This window comes from Festucalex cinctus, chromosome 16, assembly GCF_051991245.1.
Source record: "Festucalex cinctus isolate MCC-2025b chromosome 16, RoL_Fcin_1.0, whole genome shotgun sequence".
NCBI classification, from domain to species: domain Eukaryota; kingdom Metazoa; phylum Chordata; class Actinopteri; order Syngnathiformes; family Syngnathidae; genus Festucalex; species Festucalex cinctus.
In genome coordinates, this window is record NC_135426.1 from 22,307,321 (window position 1) to 22,331,331 (window position 24,011).

Genomic DNA, 24,011 nt, shown 5'->3' on the forward strand with positions numbered 1-24,011 from the left:
GTTTTCTTGTGTTGTTATTGGCTGTTTTGTCGTAACTGTAATAATAATAATAATAATAGATTTTATAAAAGAGAGTCAGAGTTATAGATTTGACAAAATGCTTTAAAATAAAAGTAGAATCGACAGTTTTACATTTGGGAAGTAGTGACATTCACCCTGAGGTCCTTGCAATCCTGCAATCTTTCGTTCGCAACACAATCTAACCAATTGGCTAAACAATTGTCAGGAAAGTTCATAATGTGTCTAATAGTCGCACACGCCAGCGTGGTCACTGTCTTCATGGAGTCCTCTTGACACTTTCCAGGCCAGAAGCCGGGACAGAGCAGCCGGCACGGTAGATTCCACGTCTGCACTGTACTTCCCCACAATGCAACGAGTGTGAGCGCTGGCCAGCGACACCTGACGGGCGTAAACGTGGTTGCAAAAGTATTCACACTCTGTACATGGCTAGAATTACAAATGCTTGTGTAAAGACAATCTCTGGTACTGATTGAATTCATTTACTTAAGTGGGTAAGTAAAAAAAAAAAAAAAGAAGTACAGATTCTGAAATGTATTGATATATTGTAATGATAATATACCTGAGCCTTCTGAACCAAAGTCACGTCTCCGATGTCACAGGCCACGTTGTAACCTTGCAGCAAGCTCTCGCGAGCTTGGTCATACTGCCTCTGCAGGAAGAGAGGGAGCAGAACTGTGACATGATTCTGTGACGTGTATGTGTAGGTGTGTGCGTTTGTGTGAGGTACTCTGTTGGTGTAGACGTGGCCCAGACATAGACATGCATCGACGAGGTGGTGATGTAGGCTCTTGCTACGGGAAATATCAACCAACGCTTCCAAGAGCTGGATGGTGGTGTTGATGTTTCCCTTACTGAAACACAAACATAAAAGCTGTCATCATAAAAAAAAACAAAAAAAGATGTTGACTGTTGTGGTACCTTTCACATAACTTGGCCACGGCCTTGTAGGCTTTTCCCAGGCCGTCAAAATCCTCCGTGGTGCTGCAAATGTGCATGGAGGTGTTGAGGTACTACAAAAAAAGAAAAAAAAAAAAAAGAACAGCCCCTCACTCTTACTCGTGTCCACACACTGTCAAGTACTCGCACGCACACACCTGTTCGGATGTGTCATAGTTGCCAACGCTGTAGTAGGCGAGTCCAAGTTGATAAGCGGCTTCCCCTTCAATGTGTTTGTTTTCAGCTGCAACAGGACACGTCTCGTTTTTTTACAACTGGGACGAAGGCAAGCGCGTGCGGCGCAGTCGACTCACACTCGGTGGCGGTGGTGTAGCCAAGGTGGAGGAGCTCGAGAGCGCCGTAGGGGTCGCCGGCCTTGATGCGAGCGTCCGCCTGGCGGCTGTAGATGGCCCACAGGCTCTCGCGCGCTCGGCGCGGCAGGGAGCGACCGGACGAATCCAGCCAACCGCCTTCGTCGGCCATCTGCACGCACAGCTCGGCCTGCTCCCTCGCCTTGTCCAGCTGACCTGTATGTGCATGGGAATCCACTTTGTTTGTTTTTATTGTTGTTTAAAAAAATAAAAATAAAAAAAATAAAAAAAAAAAAAAAAAAATAAGATACCTCAAATAATGGCAAATAATTTGAATCATGAAAAAAAAGAAAGTGGAGTCAAGAGTGGTACTGATCAGGTACAGAGAGAAAGAAGGCAAAAAGGTTGACAAAAAGGAAGGAAGGATGTAAAATAAAAGGAAAAGAAATACTATATGGGAATGAAGGTCAAGAGAGGAGAAAGTGAAGAAAGGAAAGGAAGGAAGGAAGGAAGAAAGGAAAGGAAGGAAAGAAGGAAGGAAAAGAGTGTGAGGGAAGGAAGGACGTAAAGAAGGAAAAAAGAAAACAGGCCTGAGGTGGCAGGAAGAAAGGAAGGAAGTAACAAAAGGCAGAAAAGAAAGTGAGGAAAGGAAGGATGTAAAGAAGGAAAAAAGAAAACAGACATGAGGTGGCAGGAAGGAAGGAAGGAAGGAACAAAAAACAGAAAATAAAATGCGAGGGAAGGAAGGATGTAAAGAAGGAAAAAAGAAAACAGACCTGAGGTGGCAGGAAGGAAGGAAGGGAGGAACAAAAGACAGAAAAGAAAGTGTGATGGAAGGAAGGATGTAAAGAAGGAAAAAAGAAAACAGGCCTGAGGTGGTAGGAAGGAAGGAAAAGAGAAAATAAAGTGTGAGGGAAGGAAGGACGTAAAGAAGGAAAACAAGAAAACAGGCCTGAGGAGGAAGGTAGGAAGGATGTAAAGAAGGCAAAAAAAAAAAAAAGAACAGGCCTGAGATAGAAGGAAGGAAAGTAAGGCATAAAATAGTTGTAAGCTGAAAGGGATGTTTAAGCAAATGAAAGAAGAAGATATGAGGCAAGGAAGGAAGTCAGGAAGGCAGCGCTGGCACCTTGCTGCAGGTAGAGCTCGGCCAAGCAGGCTCGTCCCTCGGTGGCGTGCCTCATGCATCCGTCTTCCTGCGCGTCTGTGCACGTGTGGTAGAAGTGCAGGCTGAGCCACAGGTCCTCCCCCTCCGCCGTGAAGTACGTGCCCAAATGCAGACGCTGCTCATACGCCGCCGGCCAGCGACCTGCGGCGGCCGTTCGTTGGACCCGTGCAAGCCAGGACGCAGGCGCGCTCACGTGCTTCCATACCGTCACGTTGGGCCTGCTCGGCGCGACTCAGGTGAAGGCCGATGCTCTCCATTTTGGCGTGCTGCTCCTCCAACGGCGTCTGAAGACTGAGAGCCGAGTTGATCTCCGCCCCCTCCCTGCGCTCTTGATCCAAGCGCAGCAGTAGGAAAAGCTCCGAGAAGGACCTGACACAGAGCAGCGGCTGCGCATTTATTATACCTCAATTCCTATATTTGACAACGAGGCGCTCTAAAGTGGCCACTCCTGCCTGATGACCAGGGCCACATGCTGGCTGTCAAGCCCCCCACACACAAAATGATTATTATCTCCTTGGCCTTCCGCCTTTCTCTGGGTGATATGCACTTACAGCCAACAATGAGGCACTCTAATGCAACATTGCCAGCACAAAGCCATTGTCTCCACTGGCTATCAAGTCAGCCAATAATTCTAATTCTTAAACAATTTACTGCACAGTAGATTTCCAGTTTACCTCCCACACAATTTTTGGTTGGTCAGAGCAAAACGAGCGATCTGCATACATTTAATATTGGCGCAAGCTACCTGTGGAAGCCATGTTGAAGCAGGCCCACGCAGATATTCTGCTTCCGACTGTTGATGAACCTGCGTAAAGAGACGCGCAAATCAATTTAATTGCGTAAAAAAAGGAGCATGGCAACCAAACTCACTTTGCAATATCTTCCTTGGAGAGACTCCGTGCTGATTTATCCGTCGCTTGGACAGACTTCCTGCAAAAGACACATCATGTTCCATCACCTTAAGCCAGTGTTTCACAACAACAACGCTTTTAAACATTGGTTGAAAAAGATCAATTATTTGTCGGAATAAATCATTTCCACAGATGTAACTTACCTACTTTTCTGCCTCTTGATCCTCGAGGACAGGCCTGGTAGAGAGCTGCCTGGCGTTTCCATTCTTGTCTGTCAGTCAACCTGCAGGCGGGGTCAATATTTTAGAAAGCAAAGAGGCAGGTCGGAGAGGAAGTAAGTAAGTCTGAAAGGAAAATTAGGAAGAAGGGACAGTAAGAACAAATACAGAAAAGCAGGTTCAACTATGGATTATTATTTTACTGTCGGCTAAAGGCCACCTTGTACATCATTATTATTTGTATATGACATAAAATACCGAGTTGCAGTTCGCAGAGTGGACTCATTACACGTTATTTACAATTAAAAGCGGACTTACTATATTTTAATCCCTCCTTTACTGTGATAACTTGAATTAGTTCACCTCTGCTTGGTCCGCCAATGACGTATAGAAGACGTCTTCTCTGCGAAGTTCGGTGGCACACTGAAGTAAGCTGCGACGTCCAGAGGAGCTGTTTTGAGTTAGCCGTTTTAGCTGTTACCATAGCAACTCACGCCGCAACGGTCTCCCTGGCAACCAAGGCGGATCGTAAACAAGTTAAGTCATATATATACCTCTCGACAGTGTCAATCAAAAGAGTGGGCATTCATTGTTTTAGTCGTTTCATACATGTTTTTTTTCATTAGCTTGTGTACCTAATGAAGTGGCAATGAAGCGAGTGCAGGCCAAGTTTTTACGAGCAATTAATAGCATTTTATTGTCTCATGTTGACGTCATGGTGGAAATGGTGTGTTTGTTTTGTCACAAGTTGTCAAAGTCTGGCATGGGGCACACAATATACACACACGTTTGATAGGATCCACACATACACACCTCCTCTTTGTGGTTAGGTGGGTCCCGCCTGTTCTTTAAGTCAACCAATTAGGCCGCCAACATAAAGAACATGCGGCACATGGCAACACTTGCCTTCAAACACGCTAATAAAGTCGATTTGAGGCCGCCAACTTAAATTCTCTTTATTCTCTGAAATAAAAGTGAATGGTGTTTATGGGATGTTCCACTGGGAGGTGGCAAGGGGGCGTCAACATGTGTCGCACTAAAGCGAGTCCTCACGGGACGGGGTTCCAGATACAGAGAGTGACGCAGGTCCATCCATGGGAGCAATGTTGGCTACACTGCTGATTGCTTTGCTTCTATCTGAGCAGTCCTGTTGTCATGGAAACACCTCAGCTGACCTGCTGGACTCGGGCGGCACGAGACCTCCTTCGTCCATCCCCGTACCCTGCTTGAGGACCACTGCCATCAATAGCACCTTCAAGTGCATCAACACTGTCGTGTCGTGCCTCATCTTCGCCGTGGGTGTCGTCGGCAACGCCACCCTGTTGAGGATCATCTACCAGAATAAAAGCATGAGGAACGGCCCCAACGCTCTCATCGCCAGCTTGGCCCTGGGCGACCTCATCTACGTCGCCATCGACATTCCCATCAACGTCTACAAGGTATGTGGCCGTGTTGCGACAGGCAGAAGAAGGGATTTATGTTTTTAAACTAGTTTGCCAACACGCTTGTAAAAAAATTCTGTGTGCGTGTTTGCAGCTGTTAGCCATGCGCTGGCCATTTGCCGACAGCCGCTTCGGTCTGATCCTGTGCAAGCTGTTCCCCTTCCTGCAGAAAGCTTCGGTCGGCATCACCGTCCTCAACCTGTGCGCTCTCAGCGTGGACAGGTAGACGCGCGCATAATCCCACAACATTTTCAGTAAAAAGTTGGAACTTGAGGTGTACCTCCGAAATGGCGGCATCAGGTACCGTGCGGTGGCATCCTGGTCCCGGGTGCCGGGCAGGGGCATCCCCACGGCGACGGCGGTGGAGATCCTGGCTATCTGGTTGCTGTCGGCCGCGCTGGCCACGCCGGAGGCCGTCGGCTTCGATATGGTCACCTTTGAGTACAACAACGTTACCATGACGACCTGCATGCTGCAGCCCAGTTCGCCCTTCATGACAGTGAGTGTGTGTGTGTGAAGGGTGGCAAAAGTACTCATACTTTGCACTTTTGTAGTACAGATTGATTGGTAAATGTAGATGTATTGATTAAACTCACCTACTTAAAAGGAAGTCAATCTCAAATTTTCTTGACAGTAATATGTTCTATGCATATGAGTTATGAAGAATAATCCACCCATTTTTATCCAGCTCAGGTGGGCGGCCATTTTGCCACTCTGTGTCACCATAAAATGACATCACAATTGCTCACCTGAGCAAAATGGCCGCCCCCTGAGATGGATAAAAATGGATGAATTTTACTGCTTAACTCATAATCAATCCGCAAACACAATATTAATCAGACTAGACTAGATGGGGCACATACAACATAATGTAAACAACATTTTTGGGTGAACTTCATCTGTAAGTAAAAGTAACTAACAGGAGACTGGCTTGTGTTTCAGTTTTATCGGGATGTCAAGGACTGGTGGTTGTTTGGTTTCTACTTCTGCGTCCCTCTGGCGTGCTCCGCCCTCTTCTACAGTTTGATGACCTGCGAAATGCTCCGACATCGCAAGGGAAATCTGCGGATTGCATTGAGTGAACACCTGAAACAGGTCGGTTCGGTTGGGCGCAATATGTTGATCACGATCATGACGGCATTAACAATAACGATGACAATAATTCTAATAATGATGCTTTCATCGCCAAAGCGCCGAGACGTGGCCAAAGCCGTGTTCTGCCTGGTGCTGATCTTCGCTCTGTGCTGGTTCCCGTTGCATCTCAGTCGCCTGCTCAAGAGGGTGACCTACAAGTCCCATGATGCACACCGATGTGACCTCTTAAAGTATATGGAACACATGCACACATAAAAACACCTTTCCGTTCCGTTTTCTACGGAGCCCCTAAGGTGACATGGTTTAAAAAAAACAAAAAAACAAAAAAAAAAAAACTGCGTTCTCTCGTAAATATTGCGAGATAACGCAAAGTTTGCAGAGGATGCTTTTTTTTTTTTTTTTTTTCGCGCGAGAGAACTCAAAGTGTTTTGCGGGGGAACGCAAAGTTTATTTATTTTTTTATTTATCATGTCACCTTAGAGCAGGGTTCTCCAAGTTCGGTCCCCGAGAGCCCCTACCCAGCCTGTTTTCCATGTTTCTCTCCACTAACACACCTGATTCATGATCGGGATGGCTATCAGGCTTCTGCAAAGCTTGCTGATTAGCTGATCATTAGATTCAACTGTGCTTGAAGGACGGAGACATGGAAAACAGGCTGGATAGGGGCTCTCGAGGACCCAACTTGGAGACCTCTGCCTTAGGTGGCTCCGTCGTTCAATCAGTGATTTTTAAATCACTGATTTAATGTTATTATTACAGCTTCTTGTTGGTGTTGGACTACTTTAGCATCAACATGGCCACCATCAACTCCTGCATTAATCCCATCATCCTCTACTTTGTCTCTCGGAAGTTCAAAAACTGCTTCAAGGTAAAGATGAGATCTTTTTTTTTTTTTTGGGGGGGGGGGGGGTTATCAGACATACCTGAAAGTATATCCGTTGTATTCTTGCTCTGTGTGTGTGTGTTTTCCCACAGTCCTGTTTGTGTTGCTGGTGCCAATACAACTCTGAGTTGCAGTACAAGTACACGGAAAGCTGAGCCACTGTATACGCCTGGAGAGACCACAAGGGGGAGAAAAGAGTTTTTCATTATATGAGCATTTCAGAGTCAACACTACTCTTTTAATTATTATACAGGCATTATATTTGACATTAAAATGTGCGCTTCTCAACTCAGCAGAAAGAGTTGAATGTTTCTTGTATTACCTGTAAAATGTTTTCATTTTACATTGTGAAGTATTTGGAGTCCTCTAGTACCCTCTAACGGTTGTTACGTACACTACATCACACAACAAATTTCTTCTTTTTTTTTTTTGCTTTACTACAACTGCATCAATTGAAATGAAACGGGTCCAATTACTCCTATAATTACTATTATATGCATAATATATCCAAGAAGCGGCGCTTATTCTTAATTGTGGTTGTTTGTTATTTAACTGCTCATTTCTGCCTCTTTTGTTTTAAATTTACTCAGATTAAGAGACAATACAGCAATGCCTCAATAAATATGATTAAAAACAACATAACTGAGGAAAATCATTTCCAGTATGCGAAGCTTGCACGTGACTGAGGTCGCGTGCGTGACGCAACGGCGTAATCAGCGTGCGCACGCACATCGTGCCGGCGCGCATAACGATGGCGATTGATTGATTGATCATCAACTTGATGATGGTGGTCGTCGATCGGGGTCGCATGGCGAGACCTGAGAGGAGGGTACGACGGTTTTGAGCGGGGGACAGAAGAAGGCGTTGCCTGGTAACAGAATCTCTCGGCAGCCTGCACGAAGACCGCCAGCGCCTGCATCATCACAAGCTCCGACGTTCAAACGTATGAAATATTTCATACAGTGTGCACATATTGCACTACTTGTAATATTTTAGTATTTTAGCGTATGCGCCAAAACGCAGTCCAAGATATGACATTGCAATTGTGTCCATGCCAGTTATAGCGCACTATGGCCACAAAGTGGCAGTAGCGGGTTTTTTTTTTGGGACATATCATCCAAATCGAGTGTCCAATTTGGGCCACAAAATAAATATTAACTAGTGAACTAAATGAATCTGGATTGAGGCAGACATTCATGTCACACGATTTAGGTCCAGCGATGCCGTGCTCGTGCTCCGAGTGGCGGCGATGGATCCGCCCGCTGGTTCTGGTCCTGTACGTTATCCTGCTGGCGGCTGTGGTGCCGCTGTGCGTCTGGGAGCTGCACAAGGACAAGGTGGGGGGGGACTTCGGGGCTGGGGGGTGTCTCGATGGTCATCCGCTCTCAGCATCTCAGGGAATCCGCGTGTGCGCGTTTTCAGGTGGGGACTCACAGCAAAGCGTGGTTCATCGCCGGTGTCTTTGTCTTCCTCACGATTCCGATCTCGCTGTGGGACATTCTGCAGCACCTGGTGCACTACACGCAGCCGGAGCTGCAGAGGCCAATCATCAGGTGACCCCCCCCTCAATAAGAGTCTCACCATAACGATTTGAACGATTAATCAGGCCGAATTAATCGAATTAAAAGCAGATGTTTTTTTGTTTTTTTTTTTAAAGCAAATTACAACATAAGACAGAAATAACAAAAATATAAACTCAGCACTTGTTTTTGCTGAACTAACTCATGTATCTAAAATTCCTTCCACATACACGATATCACCATTTCTCTCAAACATTGTTCACAAACCAGGCTAAATCTGTGATAGTGAGCACTTCTCCTTTGCCGAGATAATCCATCCCACCTCACAGGTGTGCCATATCAACATGCTGATTCGACACCATGATTAGTGCACAGATGTGCCTTAGACTGCCTACAATAAAAGGCCACTCCAAAAGGTGCTTTTTTTTTTTGAATTGTTACTCAGTTAGTACTGACCCAGACCCCCCTACCCCACCACCAATGTATATTTATATATTGTTTATATTTTTGTTGAGTATATATTTTTGATGGGCTGATTAATCGGCTATCGCATTTTATTCTGCCAAATATCAGAATCACCGACAAAAAGATACATTTCGCTCAGGCTGTAGTCACCATGGCAACATGTGATAAACTACCCCCTTGGACTTTCTTAGGATCCTGTGGATGGTGCCAATCTACAGCCTCGACAGCGTGAGTCAAAACGCACGGCCGCTCCCTTCCCCGATGTGTCCCCACACAACGTGGATCGCTGTATTTCTCCCCTTCGTGCCCAGTGGCTGGCCCTGAGGTATCCCGGCCTGGCCATCTACGTGGATACGTGCAGGGAATGCTACGAGGCGTACGTCATCTACAACTTCCTGGTCTTCCTGCTTAACTTCCTGAGTAACCAGTACCCCAGCCTTGTGCTGATGCTGGAGGTCCAGCAGCAGCAGGCTCACCTGCCGCCGCTCTGCTGTTGCCCTCCATGGCCCATGGGAGAGTACGAGAAAGGGTGGGGGGGGAGGTGGTTGGTCACATGAGCGTGGTATGAAAACAACTTCCTGTCCCGTCAGAGTGCTGCTCTTCAGGTGCAAGCTCGGAGTCCTCCAGTACACTGTGGTCCGGCCTGTAACCACGGTGACAGCGCTGTAAGTTACTTCCTGTAACACGATTTAATCGCTTTTAACTTAACTATCAGGTGACTGCGGTAGCTTTTCTTTGGCATCCCCGTAGGGTCTGTCAGCTGTGCGGCGTTTACGACGAAGCCAACTTCAGCTTTCATAATGCCTGGTCCTACCTGGTCATCATCAACAACATATCGCAGCTGGTACATTTTTTTTTGTAAAGATTTTTGTATTTAGACTAAAGCAGGGGTGTCCAAACTTTTTCATTTGAGAACCACATACAGAAAATCAGAAGGATGCAAGGGCCACATAATGTTCTGAAGAGAAATTGTGTTTAGTTCTAAAAATTGTACAAATAATTTATTTGTGCTTTTGCATATTAAGAAAAATGCTACAGTATATAAACAAATGTATTTGTAATATGGCAGTCGGGTTATAGTTTTGAAATTTTTAATTTTAGTTTTCAGGGTGGTTCTGTTAGTTTTTATTAGTTTTAGTTCTGTAATAAATGTTTAGTTTTAGTTTCATTATTAGTATTAGTTTTTATTTTAAATGTGTATTACTTGTGCGCAATAATTAAAAAACAGCATGGGAGCGATGTCATCTGAAGGCGATTTTCTATTGGCTGTTGCTAGGTTACGTCACTTCTGAGTGACATACTTTTAAAAGTCATCATTCAAAATAAATCTACTAAAAATCACGCCAAAGACTAAACCGAAGTACATTTTTGCTATAATTATAGTTTTAGTAAGTTTTGTAAACAAAAAACGTAATTTCAGTTATAGTTTGTTTTTTAAAAAGCATTTTCGTTTTTATTTTATTTTGTTAACGAAATTGTTTTTTGAATTTTAGTTATTTCATTAGTTTTAGTTAACTAAAATAACCTTTAATAGCACCTGTGTTTTTCGACACCCTCCCTTCTTAATTTGACCATCTCCAAACATTTTTGTTTTTATTTTATTCGAATTGAGTCAAATGCCATTTTTAGCATATGTCGCGGGTCACTAAAAAAATGGACGGCGGGCCGCAAATGGCCCCCGGGCCGTAGTTTGGACACCTCTGGACTAAAAGATTATATATTTGTGCTCACAATTTGTTGTGTGATGTGTTTAGTTTGCCATGTACTGTCTGGTGTTACTCTACCGAGCACTGAAAGAGGAGCTGACTCCCATCAGGCCCGTGGGCAAGTTCCTCTGCGTCAAACTGGTGGTGTTCGTCTCCTTCTGGTACCAATGTCAACTATCCAGCTCGGATTTATAATTCATAGAGCACCTGGTGTCACTATGGGACATGGCGCGCTGTGTGTCCGTCCAGGCAGGCGGTGCTGATCGCGTTCCTGGTGAAGGTGGGAGTCATCTCGGAGAAACACACGTGGGACTGGGCCAGCGTGGAGGCGGTGGCCACTGGACTGCAGGCGGGCACAAATTATCACGACAACTTGAATTGATTTTGCAAAAGTCCATCTAATAAAGCGATCTTGATCGTTTCCCCCCTGCAATTCAGGACTTCATCATCTGCATAGAAATGTTCCTGGCTGCCATCGCTCACCATTACACCTTCACCTACAAGCCCTACGTGCAGGTGCGCATGCACACGTCCTATGTCAGGGGTCAGCAACCTATACTGTCAAAGGAGCCATTTTAATGTACTGAGATAACCGAAGAATTCGATGTATTTGTGAATACACAAACACCGAAAAATACATCTTGTACCGCTCCCGCTGACTCATTTGCAACCAAACTTTTTTAGGTCGCACCAATCAGGCGTTGTTTAGGGCGGGACGAAACCAAAAAGCGCCAATGGCGGGGCGGGGGAAAACAAACAAACCTAACAGACGACTGGACGCTGCGATTAATTCTGTTCTCGCAGAATTACTCGCTGTTTCTTTACTGAATGTTGAATCACAGCTCATCTTGTGAAGGACATGACCAAACTTAGAAAACAGGTGAGCTGTGATTGGTTACACGAGCCCTTGTGATGTCATTTTCAGTCGACAGCAAGTTGCAAAATGCGTTCTTAAAAGGTACTATTTGTACGTGAAAAATAATGAAAGTATCAAATTAATTATAGGCAAAATATTAACTTTTTATTGCTATAATGAGCTAAATAAGTGAAGTATCCCTTTAAAGAATATTTTGTGGAAAAAAATAAAAAATAATTTCTACTACGGTAATTTTTTGAGAGATCAACTGGCGAGGGACTAAACTTTAGTCCCCCTTGAGTCACTAAAGAGTGGCTCTAGAGCCACAGGTTGCAGACCCCTGTCCTATATGCACACACACACACATGTGCTAACTGTGACCTCATATTGATCGATGCATGTAGGAGGCAGAGGAAGGAACGTGCTTCGACAGCTTTCTGGCCATGTGGGACTTCTCCGACATCAGGGCTGACGTCAGCGAGCAGGTCCGCCACGTTGGTGAGTGCGTGTCCACCTGCTGCCGTTCAAATGGAAACAAAGACCAAAGCCAAACAAACCACTTGCCTGCAGGCCGCACCTTCCTGGGCCGTCCCAACAAGATGTACTTCGGCGCCGGCGCCACCGCCGCCCGCCCCGAGCACAGCGAGCACACCGGCCTCCTGTCTCAGGATGCGGCGGCCGCTCCCGCCTCCGCGCCCGCCTCCCCTTCCACGACCGGTCGCTATCAAGGCCTCGGGCACACCCCGGCCCCACACTCCATCTCGGCTCCGGCGGGGTTCGCCACGGCACCTTGGGAGGACGACGACAGCGATCACTCACCAACTCAGGCAGGGGAAACTCATTAACGGGCCATGCAATGCTTTTGTCTCTCAGTTGAAATGTATCACTTCCTTGATACCAATACCAAGGCCAATCTTACAGAGAGGTCCAAAAACTGAATCGCTGTAAAAGGTGGCCTCATAGTGTACATAGAGGCTTTTTCTTTTATTATATATTAAGCCTGCTTGTTTTTTTGTGTGCAATAAACAATAATGTGAAAATCATTACTAGCCTGCACTGTTTTCTTTAAAAAAAAAAAAAAAAAAAAAAAAAAAAAAAAAAAAATCATGGCGTCTTGGTTCTCGAAGAGACGAGGAAATTATTGTCAATATTGTCAGACATGTACATACACTTAGACATTCATTTACATTCACGGATGAGTATACTGGAGTCAGGGGAAAATGAATGTATTATGAACTTGGTGTTTTATATACGCACACACAGTATATAAAGTATCTCACAAAGTATCAGTATCACGATAAGGGAATCCTCAAATGGAAGGTGGAGCAGCGTAAGGTGTCGGATGTCCGCCAGCTTCGTGACGGAGTGCGAGAGGATTCCTGTGCTTGTGAGGCGCTCCCAAGAAAGTCAAGGCAGTGCTGAGCATTTTCACTTAGGGGTGTACTCACTTTTGTTGCCATGGGGGTTAGCTCTGAATGGCTGCTTTTTGAGTTATTTGAATGGAGCAATACAATTACATTGTTATGTAAGCTGTACACTGACTACTTTTCATTGCGTCAGTGTTAAATGAAAAGATATAATTAAATACCCGCAGAAACGTGAGGGGTGTATTAACATTTGTGAGATAATGAATACATATAGTTTATTTCTTTAGGCCTGTATTAAAGCCTATATTACGTCTGTTTTAGTGTTTGTGCAATAAAGGTTAAAATCAAACTGACCTTAGCCAATTCTTTCAATTTTTCTGAATGTGGCACTTGGATTTGGATGAGGCATTCCGAGCCATGGGTCTCAGCAGTGAACATCATGCCGTCTCGGTTCTCTACAAAAGAAAAATTATTGTCAAAATTGCCCTACACCGCACACTAACCAGGCATGCACGTACATGAACATACACTTCGACATTCAACCATTCACTGATGACTATAGTCAAGGGAAATGCATGAGCAACGAATTACAGATACCTATATTGAGAGGCTATATCTACAGATCTATCTATTCTTATTAGATTTCGTTTCCTCGGGCATTTGCCATATTTCAGCTTTAATTGGCTAAAGTGACAAAATGGGACAAGATTAGGGGGAGGGGTCGAGGGAGATAGACAAAAGACGCGGAGAGACAGAGAGAGAGAGAAAGCGAGCGAGAGAGAGAGCGAGCGAGCCTCGGAGGAGGGGCGGGAGAGGAAGCTCGTTGTGCCGGCGTCTCCTGTCTGCTGTAGCGGCTGCTATCCGGATCACGTCGCGGCGCATCCCCGCTATACGCGAGCTCGCCGCCTGCATCGCTTAATCCCCGGATAACAAACTGACTGGGCCGGCCCGGCCGTCGTCGCGGTCCAATCCACATGCAGCCGCCGTTTCAGCCGGAAAATACCGGAACCTGCGCACCGGGGAGGAGGGGAGGGAAGGGTAGGTTTTGTGTGCGTATGTGTGTGTGGGACCTCCATAGCAACAAACCGGCTCCACGGCATTATTGGTAGGTGCCTCCCTCCGCCGTGCACGCGTTTGGGCGGATTCATGCTTTTGTTCTAATCCCGTGTGCAGGTTGTTCCGAATGGGATGCAACGCAAAACACGTGACTGGATTGCACCTGCAACCTTGACTGACATGTTTGCATGCTGCAAGGTGATGCTGACTCCCCCACCGCAAAGCTCACCTGACCTTATGAACGCATGAAAACCGACTCATCAGTGAGCATGCGGTTGGAGTCAGTGAGACCGACTCGGCTTGAGACTGACTGGACCTGGAGGTTGCTGCAGATGCTGTCGTGACCTCGACTCCTGATTCAAGCCATTGCTTTTTTTCCCCCCCCCCCCTCCTCCTCTAGTATCGGTTTGGAGATTTTGCATGATTTTCTTTGGTCAAAATCATTTAGATGGTTACAGAAAAATGACAATTCAGTTTCTTTCAATCTATCTGAATGAACGGATAATTCTTAAGTGCAGTGCGAAGAACTCGACTTGGGCTCCAAATGCTAATTTGTAGCCATGAAATACAGCTACTGAGAGCACATTTAGCAGAATTTATAGAGGCTACATTTTACAGCTGGTACAGCATTTCACCTCTGTGCTTCTTTTCAGGATCCAAGTGGAGGTCGGCTTCCCATCATAATCTTCCCATCTCCTGAAATCACCATTTGAAAGATCTCAAATGGCTTTCTAGAGACACCCAAGAGCAGTTTTCACAAAATCTCGGTCGAGATGAATCCCAAGTAGTGCATCTGGACCCAATCCCGAAGTAAACACCATGGAGCTGGAGCACTTTGATGAACGCGACAAGGTTCGTCGAGGGCGCTCCGCTCGGGCGAAACGGGACAACTCGGGCCCGAGCTCGCGGGGCAGCAGCCTGGTTCCGAGCCCGGCGCACAGCACCAACTGCAGCTACTACCGCACGCGCACTTTGCAGGCGCTCACCTTGGAGAAGCGGGCCAAAAAGGTGCGCTTTTACCGCAACGGGGACCGCTCCTTTAAGGGGCTGGTGTACGCAGTTTCTAGCGATCGCTTCAGATCGTACGACGCCCTGCTGATGGAGCTGACCCGGTCGCTGGCCGACAACCTCCACCTGCCGCAAGGGGTGCGGACTATCTACACCATCGATGGCGCAAAGAAGATCAGCAGCATGGACGAGCTGGTGGAAGGTAAGGTACACACGTATGCAGTAGGATGCCAGATATGCCTTCTGCTAGCTCAAAGCTAATGAATAGCATCGATGTGGAGGTTTTAGAACCCTTGAAGCAACATATATGAAAACATGAAGTGCATCAACATGTAGACAAACTAAACAGGCATATATTCTTTATCCTCTGCGAAGAATAATAGAGAATAATATTAAAGGTGCTGAGACTACATGCTTCTGTGAGAAATGCTTTCCGGATGCGTTTTATGTAGACTCAAAGGATTTCAGTTGAAGGGACTTCCCTCCAGTCATCAATATTGATGACTGTAAAGACCGCTAATGAGCACTAATGTACGGAAACTAAGACTGATACATTACTTTGTGACATAAGGCATATCTATTACCTGAAAGTCCAATCTTCTCAACTTTAAGCTCCTCATGTCTCCGTGCTCAGGCGAGTGCTACGTTTGCGCCTCCAACCAGCCTTACCGTAAAGTGGACTACACCAAGATCTCCGTCCCGAGCTGGAAACCCGGCGCCATTTCCGGAAGCGGTTCGGCGAGCTCGAGCAGGTCCTCGGCAGCATCCGCCGGGATTGCGGCCGGGGTCGGCGGGAGCGGCAAAGAGCGTCCCGAAGGCCGAGAGAGCAAAGACTTCATCAAGCCCAAGCTGGTGACGGTGATCCGAAGCGGCATCAAGCCGCGTAAGGCGGTGCGGATCCTCTTGAACAAGAAGACGGCACATTCCTTTGAACAAGTGCTGGCTGACATCACGGAGGCCATCAAGTTGGACTCGGGAGCCGTCAAGAGGCTGTACACGCTGGATGGAAAACAGGTGAGCTCAGATAGCTTGGAACACAAAATAGCATATCTTAACTCATTTGCTCCCAAACACGTTCTATTTAAAATATTACCATACTCCCAAAGACGTATTTATACGGTTTTTTTTTTATGCTGGATCTTACGGAGTCTTTGATGCAGCCACTGAACTGAAGAGAACGTTTGAAGCAATGGTAGTTATTACAAAAACGGCCAGTAGGTGGCAGCAGAGTATACGAGATCAGCCAAGGGCCATGCTGCAAAAAGCTCCTTTCCACACGCTTTTGAACAGATTTTTGTACAATGATGAAACTTAACTATATTCTAATGCTAATTGCTGCAAAACGTAAAAAGATAGAAATCTACTTTTTTTTTTCCTGATGAAAGAAGAGACTAATCTTTCTTTTTGGTAGGTTCCATGCTTTTATACCAATACAACACAATATTCTGTGGTCCTTGAAAAATCATTCAAAATCCAGTAAAGCAGCCGGGGATGAAAATGGTTGTGAGTGAATAAGATAATAGCGCACCTCATTGTTGAGATTTTGCCTTCAAAGTGTTCCAAGCCTTGACAGCCAAACGTCTGCTTGAAGATACTCTCATCTTTCCCTGTACAGACTAAAAACATGGGACTATTTTTAAAACATACTCACACAGATCGAAGGAGAAAAAAAAAAAAAAAAAAAAAAAAAAAAAAAAGCACGGACACCGCCAGTGACACAGGCAGGAAATAAGGGTACTTCAAACAATACAGTATTTGATTTGTGGATGGTTGTTATTAAAACATTTTTGTTGCATTTTTAGTTCATAATACATAAAAAAAAAAAAACTAAACCAAAGCAAGCATTTAAAAGAAAACTAAAATGAATAAAAACTAACAAACATACTCTAAAAACTAACTAAAATTTAAAAAACAAACTCAAAATAAAAATAATAATTAACTACAATGAAAACTCCCAAACTATTATTTATAACTTTGGTGTGTGCGTGTGTGTGCAGCTGACCTGTCTGCAGGACTTCTTCGGGGACGACGATGTGTTCATGGCTTGCGGGCTGGAGAAGTTTCGTTACGCTCAGGATGACTTTGTGCTCACTCACGGTGGCAAGACGGCGGCCTTCGTTAACGGTCTCACACACATACAGACACACGCACTCACAGCAAGTTGAAAAAGAAAGTCAAGATACAAAACTCCCAAAAGTTGGAAATATTAGAAAAAAGTTGATCCCAAATCCCAATTTCTCCATCTTTTCATGGGCAGCGGAATTGAAATTGTCTCTTATTTTCCCAGAGTGCCGAGTCAAAGCAACTCGTCCCGCCGCCTCTCAGAGGACTTCGACTCCCAAGATTTCGAGCGGCTCCGGTTTGGCCTCCTCCAAGGCTTCCGCAAAAGCTGCGCCGCAGTCCAAGACAGGTAAGACCTGAAAAAAACGTTTCCGTAGCTGAACAAGACGTTTTGCTACATCACTCAACTTGATCCTTTCATTTCTTCTCCAGCCAATGAGGCATCAGGATCGCAGGTCCCCGCAAAGTCGTCCAGATCAAGCCCTTCCCCCACGAGTCCAGGAACACGCAGCAGCCTCAAGGTGGAGCTTTTTGTTAAAACGGAAATATTTCTGTCTTCATCATCATCAACACGATCAGCATCGTTCTCATCTGCAGGTTTCGCCTCACCGGTCCTCTTCCGCCGACGTTAACGGCGCGGATGAGCACGCCGATGACGTCGCTCCTGAAGGTGTGATATCGTTTCCGCCAAACTGTCTGTCAAGCGTCCACGTGACACCGTCAAACTTGTCTCCCAAGTGAACGGAAACCTGTCGGTGTCGTCGTCGCTCATCAGCAGCAAGTACAAAATCGGGAAAGTGATCGGAGATGGGAACTTTGCGGTGGTGAAGGAGTGCGTCGAGAGGTAAAAACACGGGAAGTTTCGTTCTTGTGAGCTGAAAGCGGAGTGATGGTTCCGATGTTCCTGGCAGGTCCACCGGGCAGGAGTTTGCGCTGAAGATCATCGACAAAGCTCGCTGCTGCGGGAAGGTTATTTTGTTACCTCAATTATCATTTTGTGCAGACAAACTGTATCAAAAAAGCCAAACAAACTGTCTATTTGAATAGGAGCACCTGATTGAGAACGAGGTGGCGGTCTTGCGTCGGGTTCGGCACCCCAGCATCATCCAGCTCATCGAGGTGGACGAAACGCCGTCTCAGCTCTTCCTGGTCATGGAGCTGGTCAAGGGAGGCGACTTATTTGACGCCATCACGTCCTCCACCAAGTACAGCGAGCACGACGCCAGCGCCATGGTGTACAACCTGGCCGGAGCCATCAAGTACCTGCACAGGATGAACATCGTGCACAGAGACATCAAGCCAGAGAATCTGCTGGTAGGCGCCCAGCGGGCGGACAGACGGCCAACGCGGACTCCACCGCGCTCGGTGACCAGGTTGTGTTCCCGCCAGGTGTGCGAGTACCCGGATGGCACCAAGTCGCTCAAGCTGGGAGACTTCGGTTTGGCCACGGTGGTGGAGGGGCCGCTTTACACCGTGTGCGGCACGCCGACCTACGTGGCTCCGGAGATCATCGCCGAGAGCGGGTGAGAGGACACCGCGGCGTGAGTGAGGTTATTTCGAGCTGGCGTTTATTTGCTTGTGGGCGTTTGTGTGAAGTTACGGTCTGAAGGTGGACATCTGGGCAGCAGGGATCATCACCTACATCCTCCTTTGCGGTTTCCCGCCGTTCAGAAGGTCAGTCAATCTAACGCACTAACTGTTGAACTGGCAATCATTTTCCAAAACAAAGAATCGTCTTGCGATCTAAATGTGTTCTCGTCGTCCTTAGTGAGAACAATGTCCAGGAGGAGCTGTTCGATCAGATCCTCAGAGGGAAACTGGAATTCCCGTCTCCGGACTGGGACGCCATCAGCCTTCCTGCAAAGGTGATGACTCTCTATTAGGAATATCCTTAAAATTTCACAGTTTAATAGCTTTTAAAAGTACCTGAATTAAAGATTAGTTTCTTAATACATATATGAAGATAATTATGGAAAATGTCCAAAGACTAAGAACTATGTAGTAAATAAATTTACAGTAGGGCCCTATTTTTCATAGACAGGTATCTGACGATCCGCAATTACCGACATCAAGAGGTGATCTTTCAGTTTACCTGTACAAACACACTAATTTCATTCATGGATGCGAGTCAATTAATACTTCTACAATGTGCACATTCACTGCCCGGTTTCTAATGGGAATGAGGAGAGCCGGTTCGGGAGTCGGCCGTCTTCCATCCCACAATGCCGCCAATCGCCCTATACACGGGGCTGGACTGGCACGGAAAAAAAAAAAAAATCGTCCCCGGCATTTTGACTTAGGCTTGCTGGCCTGGCCCGGCCCGACTCTTGCCTAACATGTAGTTCTGCCACTCGTGTTTGTCGATGATGTTTCACTTTGCTATCTATATTCGAAATATATTAACCGACTGGTCCTTCTAAATTTAAATCTCATCTTAAGTCCTATTTTTATTCCTTGGCTGAATTATATGGTCCTTGGGGTCTCCATGTTTTTATTTATTTATAATTTATTTTTTATTTTATTTATTGTATTTTATTTACTTTTATTTGTATAGTTGGTTTTACTAGATTTTATGTGTATGATAGTGTGCGGATCTCAAGGTGCAGCACTCTGGAAATCGTTGATAAAATGTGATATAGAAATAAAGTGGATTGGATTGGATAAATTGTGGGCCAAATTCTTGGGATAAAATTGAGGGAAAAAATAAATAATTAAAAAGCACTACATCGGGGGGGAAAAAAAAAACATTTGTTTTTATGACTTTTTTTTTTTTTGTGTGTGTGTGGACATGGTAGTTCACTGCAGTGATCTCAATATCAATGTCCCTCAGATGCTGATCAGTCAGATGCTGCAGGTGAACGTGGACGCTCGCTTCACAGCAGATGAGGTTCTCTCGCACCCATGGGTGTCGGTGAGCTTGCACTCTCCATCACCATTATTTCCTCAATTGTCTTCTAAAAAAATGAAACCGTTCCTTTCTGCGTGCACTCGCGCAGGACGACGCTCCCGTCGAGTCCGGCAACGAGGAGACGAGCGAAACGGAGAAGGAATCTCCGGGGCTGGAAACCAAGCAGGTTCCTTCCCCGCTGGTCTAGACTGCAGCCAGTGGACCATATCTCATCCTTGAGCAAGTCCCCCCCCCGGAGAATACCAACAAATTGACACAATTTGGAGAACTCGATCCCTCATCTGTGATCATTCCCAACTCCTGTTCATCCAATCAGCATAAGCGCATCCTCAAATCTTCCTACTGCTGTCAACTGGAGGACAATCCAGTATTTTGGAAATATCCGTAAAAAGACCAAAAAAAAAAAAAGAAAAAAAAAATCAGGAAAAGTGGATAGATTATTTCAAGCCTTTCCCCGTATCCAGAATGTCTTCCACTTTTTCTGGGAAGAAGCATCCCAAGCAACTTCTGTTTATATTTCCTAAACTGAGGCCAGAAGCACTGTGCCTGTCTGCACTGATCCACACAGGGTTTAAAAAAAAAAAAAAAAAAAAGTGACATTTATGCTGCTCAAGGCCATCTTTCAGTCCAACAAACCCTGTTAGCTTCCTAGAAATATGTTGTAACACGTTAGCTGTCATGTGAGTGAATCTGTCACGAAGTTGGAAATTGACTTCTGGGTGGGTGTGGGGTTTATATTTGAATGGTGCTTAACTATTTGTCCCTTTTCTCCATCATTCTGTTGTCTGTGAGAATGTTTGAATTTAAAGCATGGGTGTCCAAATTACGGCCTGTGGCCTTTTGTTTTGTTTTTAGCTGCCAAGAAATTCATTATTAGCTTATTTTTGAAATTATATTTTTAAGAACGCATAGAAAACAGCGGTGCCGCATTTGAATGGGGAAAATTATTTGAGATACTGGAATTGCTTCGCAAGTGTGGATAAGAAGTTCAGAAAATGGATGATAAAGTTTATCCCCCACACTGATGGTCAATTTTTAATGCTTTGAACAAATTCAAAATGGAGAATTTGAACATGGCCAGTGGAAGGGAATGTTTGGACACCCCTGATTTAAAACAAAAGAACTCCAATTGTGGGCACATGCAGTGTTATGACCGGTGGGCTAGAGCCAGTCTTAAGTATTACCTATTTGCTCTTTGCTTTACACCAAACCAAAAAGGAGCCTTGCGGTGTTGACACTGTTAGCGATGCAGACACACAAGGTGGACTTGCAGCTAATCTCCTTACCAACATGCTTTAACTTATGTTCATGTATGTGCTTGTTATCATGCCTTATTAACCTTCAATCAAGTGCAGTAGATTAAAACATTTTCCAAATGCTTTCCATGACAAAAGTCCATCTGAAAGTTTTGTTTTGTTTCCCCCCCCCCCCAACTCGAGCCACCTTAAATGGCATTTAGGAACACTTTGCTAGCCTCAAAGATTGTCCACGTCTCTTTTGGTCATTGGATATGTTCGATATTAAAATATATATATATATATATATATATATATAGAAAAATTGCTCATTTGACTAGATTTAAAATGGAAACAATTGAAATACAGCTTGATTTTATCGTTTGTTGTCTGGAATGAGTAAGCTAAAGTCTAATAACAGTTTGAATTTTTATTTCTAATACGAAATGGGATATAGCACGAGACAGATGGAAAAGCAGCTCGTTTGTTTGGTGAGGTGCAGTTAGTTTTGGGTTGGATATTCGACACTGACAGCTGCTTCTCCAACAACATTGAGTTACCCTATTCTTGAAATTATAACAAAAAGAGGGGAAAATGCCACCACCACCACCAGTAAGCATATGCGGTTTTCAGAATAAAAGATCAGTCATTGAAATTAGGTGGCCGTGAAACACATCTGTTATGAGTATTCAAAGTGTTATTTTCGCACACTGTTACATAATTAACAAGATTGCCTGTGATGGGTTAATATATTCACTTGCCGAGTGTGGGTGGGGGGGGGGGGGGTTAGTACATAAACTAAATCTAATGTTCTCGCAGGCCTATTATAGTTAGAAGTACCCTACAATAGAACTGTTTTTAAACATTGCTCAACTGTGGCTCCAAGCACGTATTTAAGTCACAACACAGTCAGTTCAAAAGAAAGAGGGGAAGAAAAAAAAAAAAAAAGAAAAAAAAAAAAGTCAAATACTTTGATGAATCAAGTTAATCTTTGCAACAGGTTCAAACCTTGAGCTCGACTTCAAGTCAGCAATGGTGGGTGAATCAGGTTGTTAAGCGCCACCTGGTGGACAACAGATACATGAAGCAAGGCAAGGTACCTTGTTTAGCAGGCTTCCACAAGCGTGGTGGTCCTTGAGGGCCCGAGTTCTGCAAGTTCAAATACACCTGATTCCAATTTTCAGGCTTCAGCAGAGCTGGATAAGCTGATTCTGAAGCAGGCGCATTTGAAGACAGAAATATCTAAAACTTACAGGATTCCGTCCCTTGAGGAAGCCGGTAATGTTGAGGGTCCTAACCGCAGTGTTCCTCATTGCAACTTTGGTGAAACTGCAGAAGGGAATTTTATTTAAATATATATGAAACAAAAAGGCTAGATTGGTGAAACCAGGTCCAGAAAGTAAAAACTCTGAAACAGTCTTTAGCCATAGGTGCTTCTACTCAACAGGTGGCCATGAGCTCTCCTTTACCTGCCAGTTGAGTAGAAGCACCTGTGGCTAAAGCAGCGTTTCTCAATTCTGGTCCTCAGGCCCCCCAAGCCAGCCTGTTTTCCATGCCTCCCAATTGCAACGCAGGTGAGAATCGTTACCAGGCTTCTCCAGAGCTGGCTAATTAGTCATTTGAGTCAGCTGCATTGGGAGACATGGAAAACCTGCTAACTAGGGGGGCCTGAGGACTGGAATTGGGAAACACTGGGCTAAAGCGACTCTTTGGCAGGGTTTTTACCTTTTTGGACTTGGATTCCCCAACCCTGGAAAAACAAAAATGCTAACTTCATACCAGTCTTATATTCCACATCTCTCAGTGAAGCTCTGTTGTGATTGTAGCCAACAAGTTGGTGTGTTGAAGCTTGTCACTCCTGGAAAGTCATCAGGCCGACAGGAAGTTCAGCGTGCCATACTGCAGCACACAAACGACAAGAGTGTTCTCACCTGAACCTTGATTACATCGCACACTGAAATAAAATTTGTCAAACTTTTGTACTCTTGTGAAAGTGCATTTCACCAGCGAAGAGAGCACAGCAGCACTGGAGACCTCTTCCACGAAGGCTTGCGGCGTGCTGGGCTGAAAGATGAGACGCAAGCATACAACTTTTAAACATTCAGCCATACAAGCTGGTTTGGCTGGACATGACATTTGTTAACATGTATATCAGGAGTAGACCTGCAAAAGTGTCATGAAGCTCGGCTTCAAATGACAGCCAGTCCGCCATTTTGACTCAATTTTGTCTGTTTAATAATATGAGTTTCCTTGTAAATCCACATTAAAACGCACAGGAAGTCGGCCATTTTAGGATCAAATGGAGGATTTCTACCTGTAGACAGAATTAACATGCATGTATATAAAGATACATGATTCCGTGTAGTTTTGAAGACGCACAAATTTTGTCTACTTAGCCTACTTTGGGAAAATATCACTTGTATTCGTCCAGATACTGTAAATTAGAGACAAACACTTGAATTGTTAGTTTAACCTCGTAGAAGTCTTTTCAGCGCCAACGTAGGGGCAAACGTTTTAGCTAGCAAGATGTAAGCACGCCAAAAGTGCCACATACCTTTAAAAGAGAGCAAAAGCAGTACATTTTACAAAGCCATTAAGTGAACACTTACCTTGTCGAAGTGTTGGATGCTTTTGTGGAAAAGCGTGCTGAGGAGCAGGTGGACGAGCACGACAGAACGCTGTCTGAGAGAAAATAAATGACTGCCCCCAGCTGTCCCCACACAAAGAGTAAAGTACAGACGGGTTTTTCCAATTGTATCTTGTTTAGCTCGAAACTGTCTCATGCTAAAGACATTTCTCTTCACGACTTGATTTGAGCATATTTTTCATGGTATGGTATGCTTTCATTGTCAATCCACGTGAGGGCGCTTGTCATAGAACTGCAAACAATAATGGTCACTTGATGAC

General features: G+C 45.0%; 4 protein-coding genes and 2 long non-coding RNA genes across 16 annotated transcripts; 3 read left to right on the top strand and 3 right to left on the bottom strand.

The window, feature by feature from the left end:
* Positions 1-81: 81 nt before the first annotated feature.
* Positions 82-5,364, bottom strand: ttc29 (tetratricopeptide repeat domain 29). 7 transcript variants are annotated; one of them, XM_077499733.1, is made up of 12 exons: positions 3,866-4,011; positions 3,488-3,567; positions 3,304-3,363; positions 3,179-3,238; positions 2,639-2,802; positions 2,395-2,574; positions 1,272-1,484; positions 1,116-1,201; positions 940-1,031; positions 749-872; positions 581-670; positions 82-399 (listed from the first exon to the last, which is right to left on the bottom strand). In XM_077499733.1, exons 2-12 carry the CDS (start codon positions 3,547-3,549, stop codon positions 244-246), a joined length of 1,287 nt encoding a protein of 428 aa, XP_077355859.1. In that variant the 5' UTR covers positions 3,550-3,567; positions 3,866-4,011; the 3' UTR covers positions 82-243. The 7 variants fall into 7 exon arrangements, with proteins under 7 accessions (XP_077355859.1, XP_077355856.1, XP_077355858.1 ...); XM_077499730.1 differs by lacking the exon at positions 3,866-4,011 and adding an exon at positions 5,225-5,364 and having other exon boundaries at positions 581-872; positions 940-1,002; positions 1,078-1,201; XM_077499732.1 differs by having other exon boundaries at positions 581-872.
* Positions 3,757-7,482, top strand: LOC144003465 (endothelin-1 receptor-like). The gene is made up of 7 exons (XM_077499738.1): positions 3,757-4,941; positions 5,039-5,166; positions 5,245-5,443; positions 5,887-6,039; positions 6,136-6,269; positions 6,799-6,907; positions 7,015-7,482. The coding sequence occupies exons 1-7, from the start codon at positions 4,597-4,599 to the stop codon at positions 7,075-7,077; spliced, it is 1,131 nt and encodes a 376-aa protein (XP_077355864.1). The 5' UTR covers positions 3,757-4,596; the 3' UTR covers positions 7,078-7,482.
* LOC144003467 (uncharacterized) lies at positions 5,995-12,018 on the bottom strand. Its single transcript, XR_013278993.1, has 3 exons — positions 10,821-12,018; positions 6,963-7,091; positions 5,995-6,006 (listed from the first exon to the last, which is right to left on the bottom strand). It is a non-coding gene; the product is annotated as an uncharacterized LOC144003467 (long non-coding RNA).
* On the top strand, positions 7,623-12,512 carry LOC144003459 (transmembrane protein 184C-like). The gene is made up of 12 exons (XM_077499734.1): positions 7,623-7,865; positions 8,135-8,259; positions 8,345-8,475; positions 9,099-9,135; positions 9,219-9,424; positions 9,498-9,572; positions 9,658-9,751; positions 10,662-10,774; positions 10,863-10,962; positions 11,052-11,129; positions 11,874-11,967; positions 12,040-12,512. Exons 2-12 carry the CDS (start codon positions 8,143-8,145, stop codon positions 12,312-12,314), a joined length of 1,320 nt encoding a protein of 439 aa, XP_077355860.1. The 5' UTR covers positions 7,623-7,865; positions 8,135-8,142; the 3' UTR covers positions 12,315-12,512.
* Positions 12,513-13,602: 1,090 nt separating this feature from the next.
* On the top strand, positions 13,603-21,304 carry LOC144003456 (serine/threonine-protein kinase DCLK2-like). 4 transcript variants are annotated; one of them, XM_077499722.1, is made up of 14 exons: positions 13,603-13,941; positions 14,010-15,102; positions 15,535-15,914; positions 16,898-17,024; positions 17,188-17,310; positions 17,394-17,482; positions 17,559-17,631; positions 17,700-17,805; positions 17,873-17,930; positions 18,009-18,484; positions 18,558-18,635; positions 18,730-18,826; positions 19,792-19,872; positions 19,958-21,304. In XM_077499722.1, the coding sequence occupies exons 2-14, from the start codon at positions 14,712-14,714 to the stop codon at positions 20,054-20,056; spliced, it is 2,178 nt and encodes a 725-aa protein (XP_077355848.1). In that variant the 5' UTR covers positions 13,603-13,941; positions 14,010-14,711; the 3' UTR covers positions 20,057-21,304. The 4 variants fall into 4 exon arrangements, with proteins under 4 accessions (XP_077355848.1, XP_077355849.1, XP_077355850.1 ...); XM_077499723.1 differs by having other exon boundaries at positions 14,546-15,102; XM_077499724.1 differs by having other exon boundaries at positions 13,603-15,102; positions 18,009-18,275; positions 18,351-18,484; positions 19,958-21,303.
* Positions 14,276-23,925, bottom strand: LOC144003462 (uncharacterized). 2 transcript variants are annotated; one of them, XR_013278990.1, is made up of 9 exons: positions 23,714-23,925; positions 23,109-23,168; positions 22,884-23,003; positions 22,358-22,433; positions 22,113-22,167; positions 18,015-18,818; positions 16,903-17,920; positions 16,429-16,516; positions 14,276-15,899 (listed from the first exon to the last, which is right to left on the bottom strand). It is a non-coding gene; the product is annotated as an uncharacterized LOC144003462 (long non-coding RNA). The 2 variants fall into 2 exon arrangements; XR_013278989.1 differs by having other exon boundaries at positions 23,088-23,168.
* Between the last annotated feature and the right edge of the window lie 86 nt (positions 23,926-24,011).

What these genes read in the sequence shown, in the direction of transcription:
- ttc29 (XM_077499730.1), bottom strand. Translation starts at nt 3,549, where the DNA reads ATGGAAACGCCAGGCAGCTCTCTACCAGGCCTGTCCTCGAGGATCAAG. An exon ending in CTTCAACATGGCTTCCACAG is followed by an intron (nt 2,803 to 3,178) that starts GTAGCTTGCGCC and finishes GCTCTGTGTCAG; the next exon opens with GTCCTTCTCGGAGCTTTTCC. An exon ending in GTGGCCAAGTTATGTGAAAG is followed by an intron (nt 873 to 939) that starts GTACCACAACAG and finishes TTTGTGTTTCAG; the next exon opens with TAAGGGAAACATCAACACCA.
- LOC144003465 (XM_077499738.1), top strand. Translation starts at nt 4,597, where the DNA reads ATGGGAGCAATGTTGGCTACACTGCTGATTGCTTTGCTTCTATCTGAG. An exon ending in CCAGTTCGCCCTTCATGACA is followed by an intron (nt 5,444 to 5,886) that starts GTGAGTGTGTGT and finishes CTTGTGTTTCAG; the next exon opens with TTTTATCGGGATGTCAAGGA. An exon ending in TGAGTGAACACCTGAAACAG is followed by an intron (nt 6,040 to 6,135) that starts GTCGGTTCGGTT and finishes TCATCGCCAAAG; the next exon opens with CGCCGAGACGTGGCCAAAGC.
- LOC144003459 (XM_077499734.1), top strand. Translation starts at nt 8,143, where the DNA reads ATGCCGTGCTCGTGCTCCGAGTGGCGGCGATGGATCCGCCCGCTGGTT. An exon ending in CTGCAGAGGCCAATCATCAG is followed by an intron (nt 8,476 to 9,098) that starts GTGACCCCCCCC and finishes GGACTTTCTTAG; the next exon opens with GATCCTGTGGATGGTGCCAA. An exon ending in GTGGTGTTCGTCTCCTTCTG is followed by an intron (nt 10,775 to 10,862) that starts GTACCAATGTCA and finishes GTGTCCGTCCAG; the next exon opens with GCAGGCGGTGCTGATCGCGT.
- LOC144003456 (XM_077499720.1), top strand. Translation starts at nt 14,712, where the DNA reads ATGGAGCTGGAGCACTTTGATGAACGCGACAAGGTTCGTCGAGGGCGC. An exon ending in GAACACGCAGCAGCCTCAAG is followed by an intron (nt 17,483 to 17,558) that starts GTGGAGCTTTTT and finishes TCTCATCTGCAG; the next exon opens with GTTTCGCCTCACCGGTCCTC. An exon ending in GGTTTCCCGCCGTTCAGAAG is followed by an intron (nt 18,636 to 18,729) that starts GTCAGTCAATCT and finishes CGTCGTCCTTAG; the next exon opens with TGAGAACAATGTCCAGGAGG.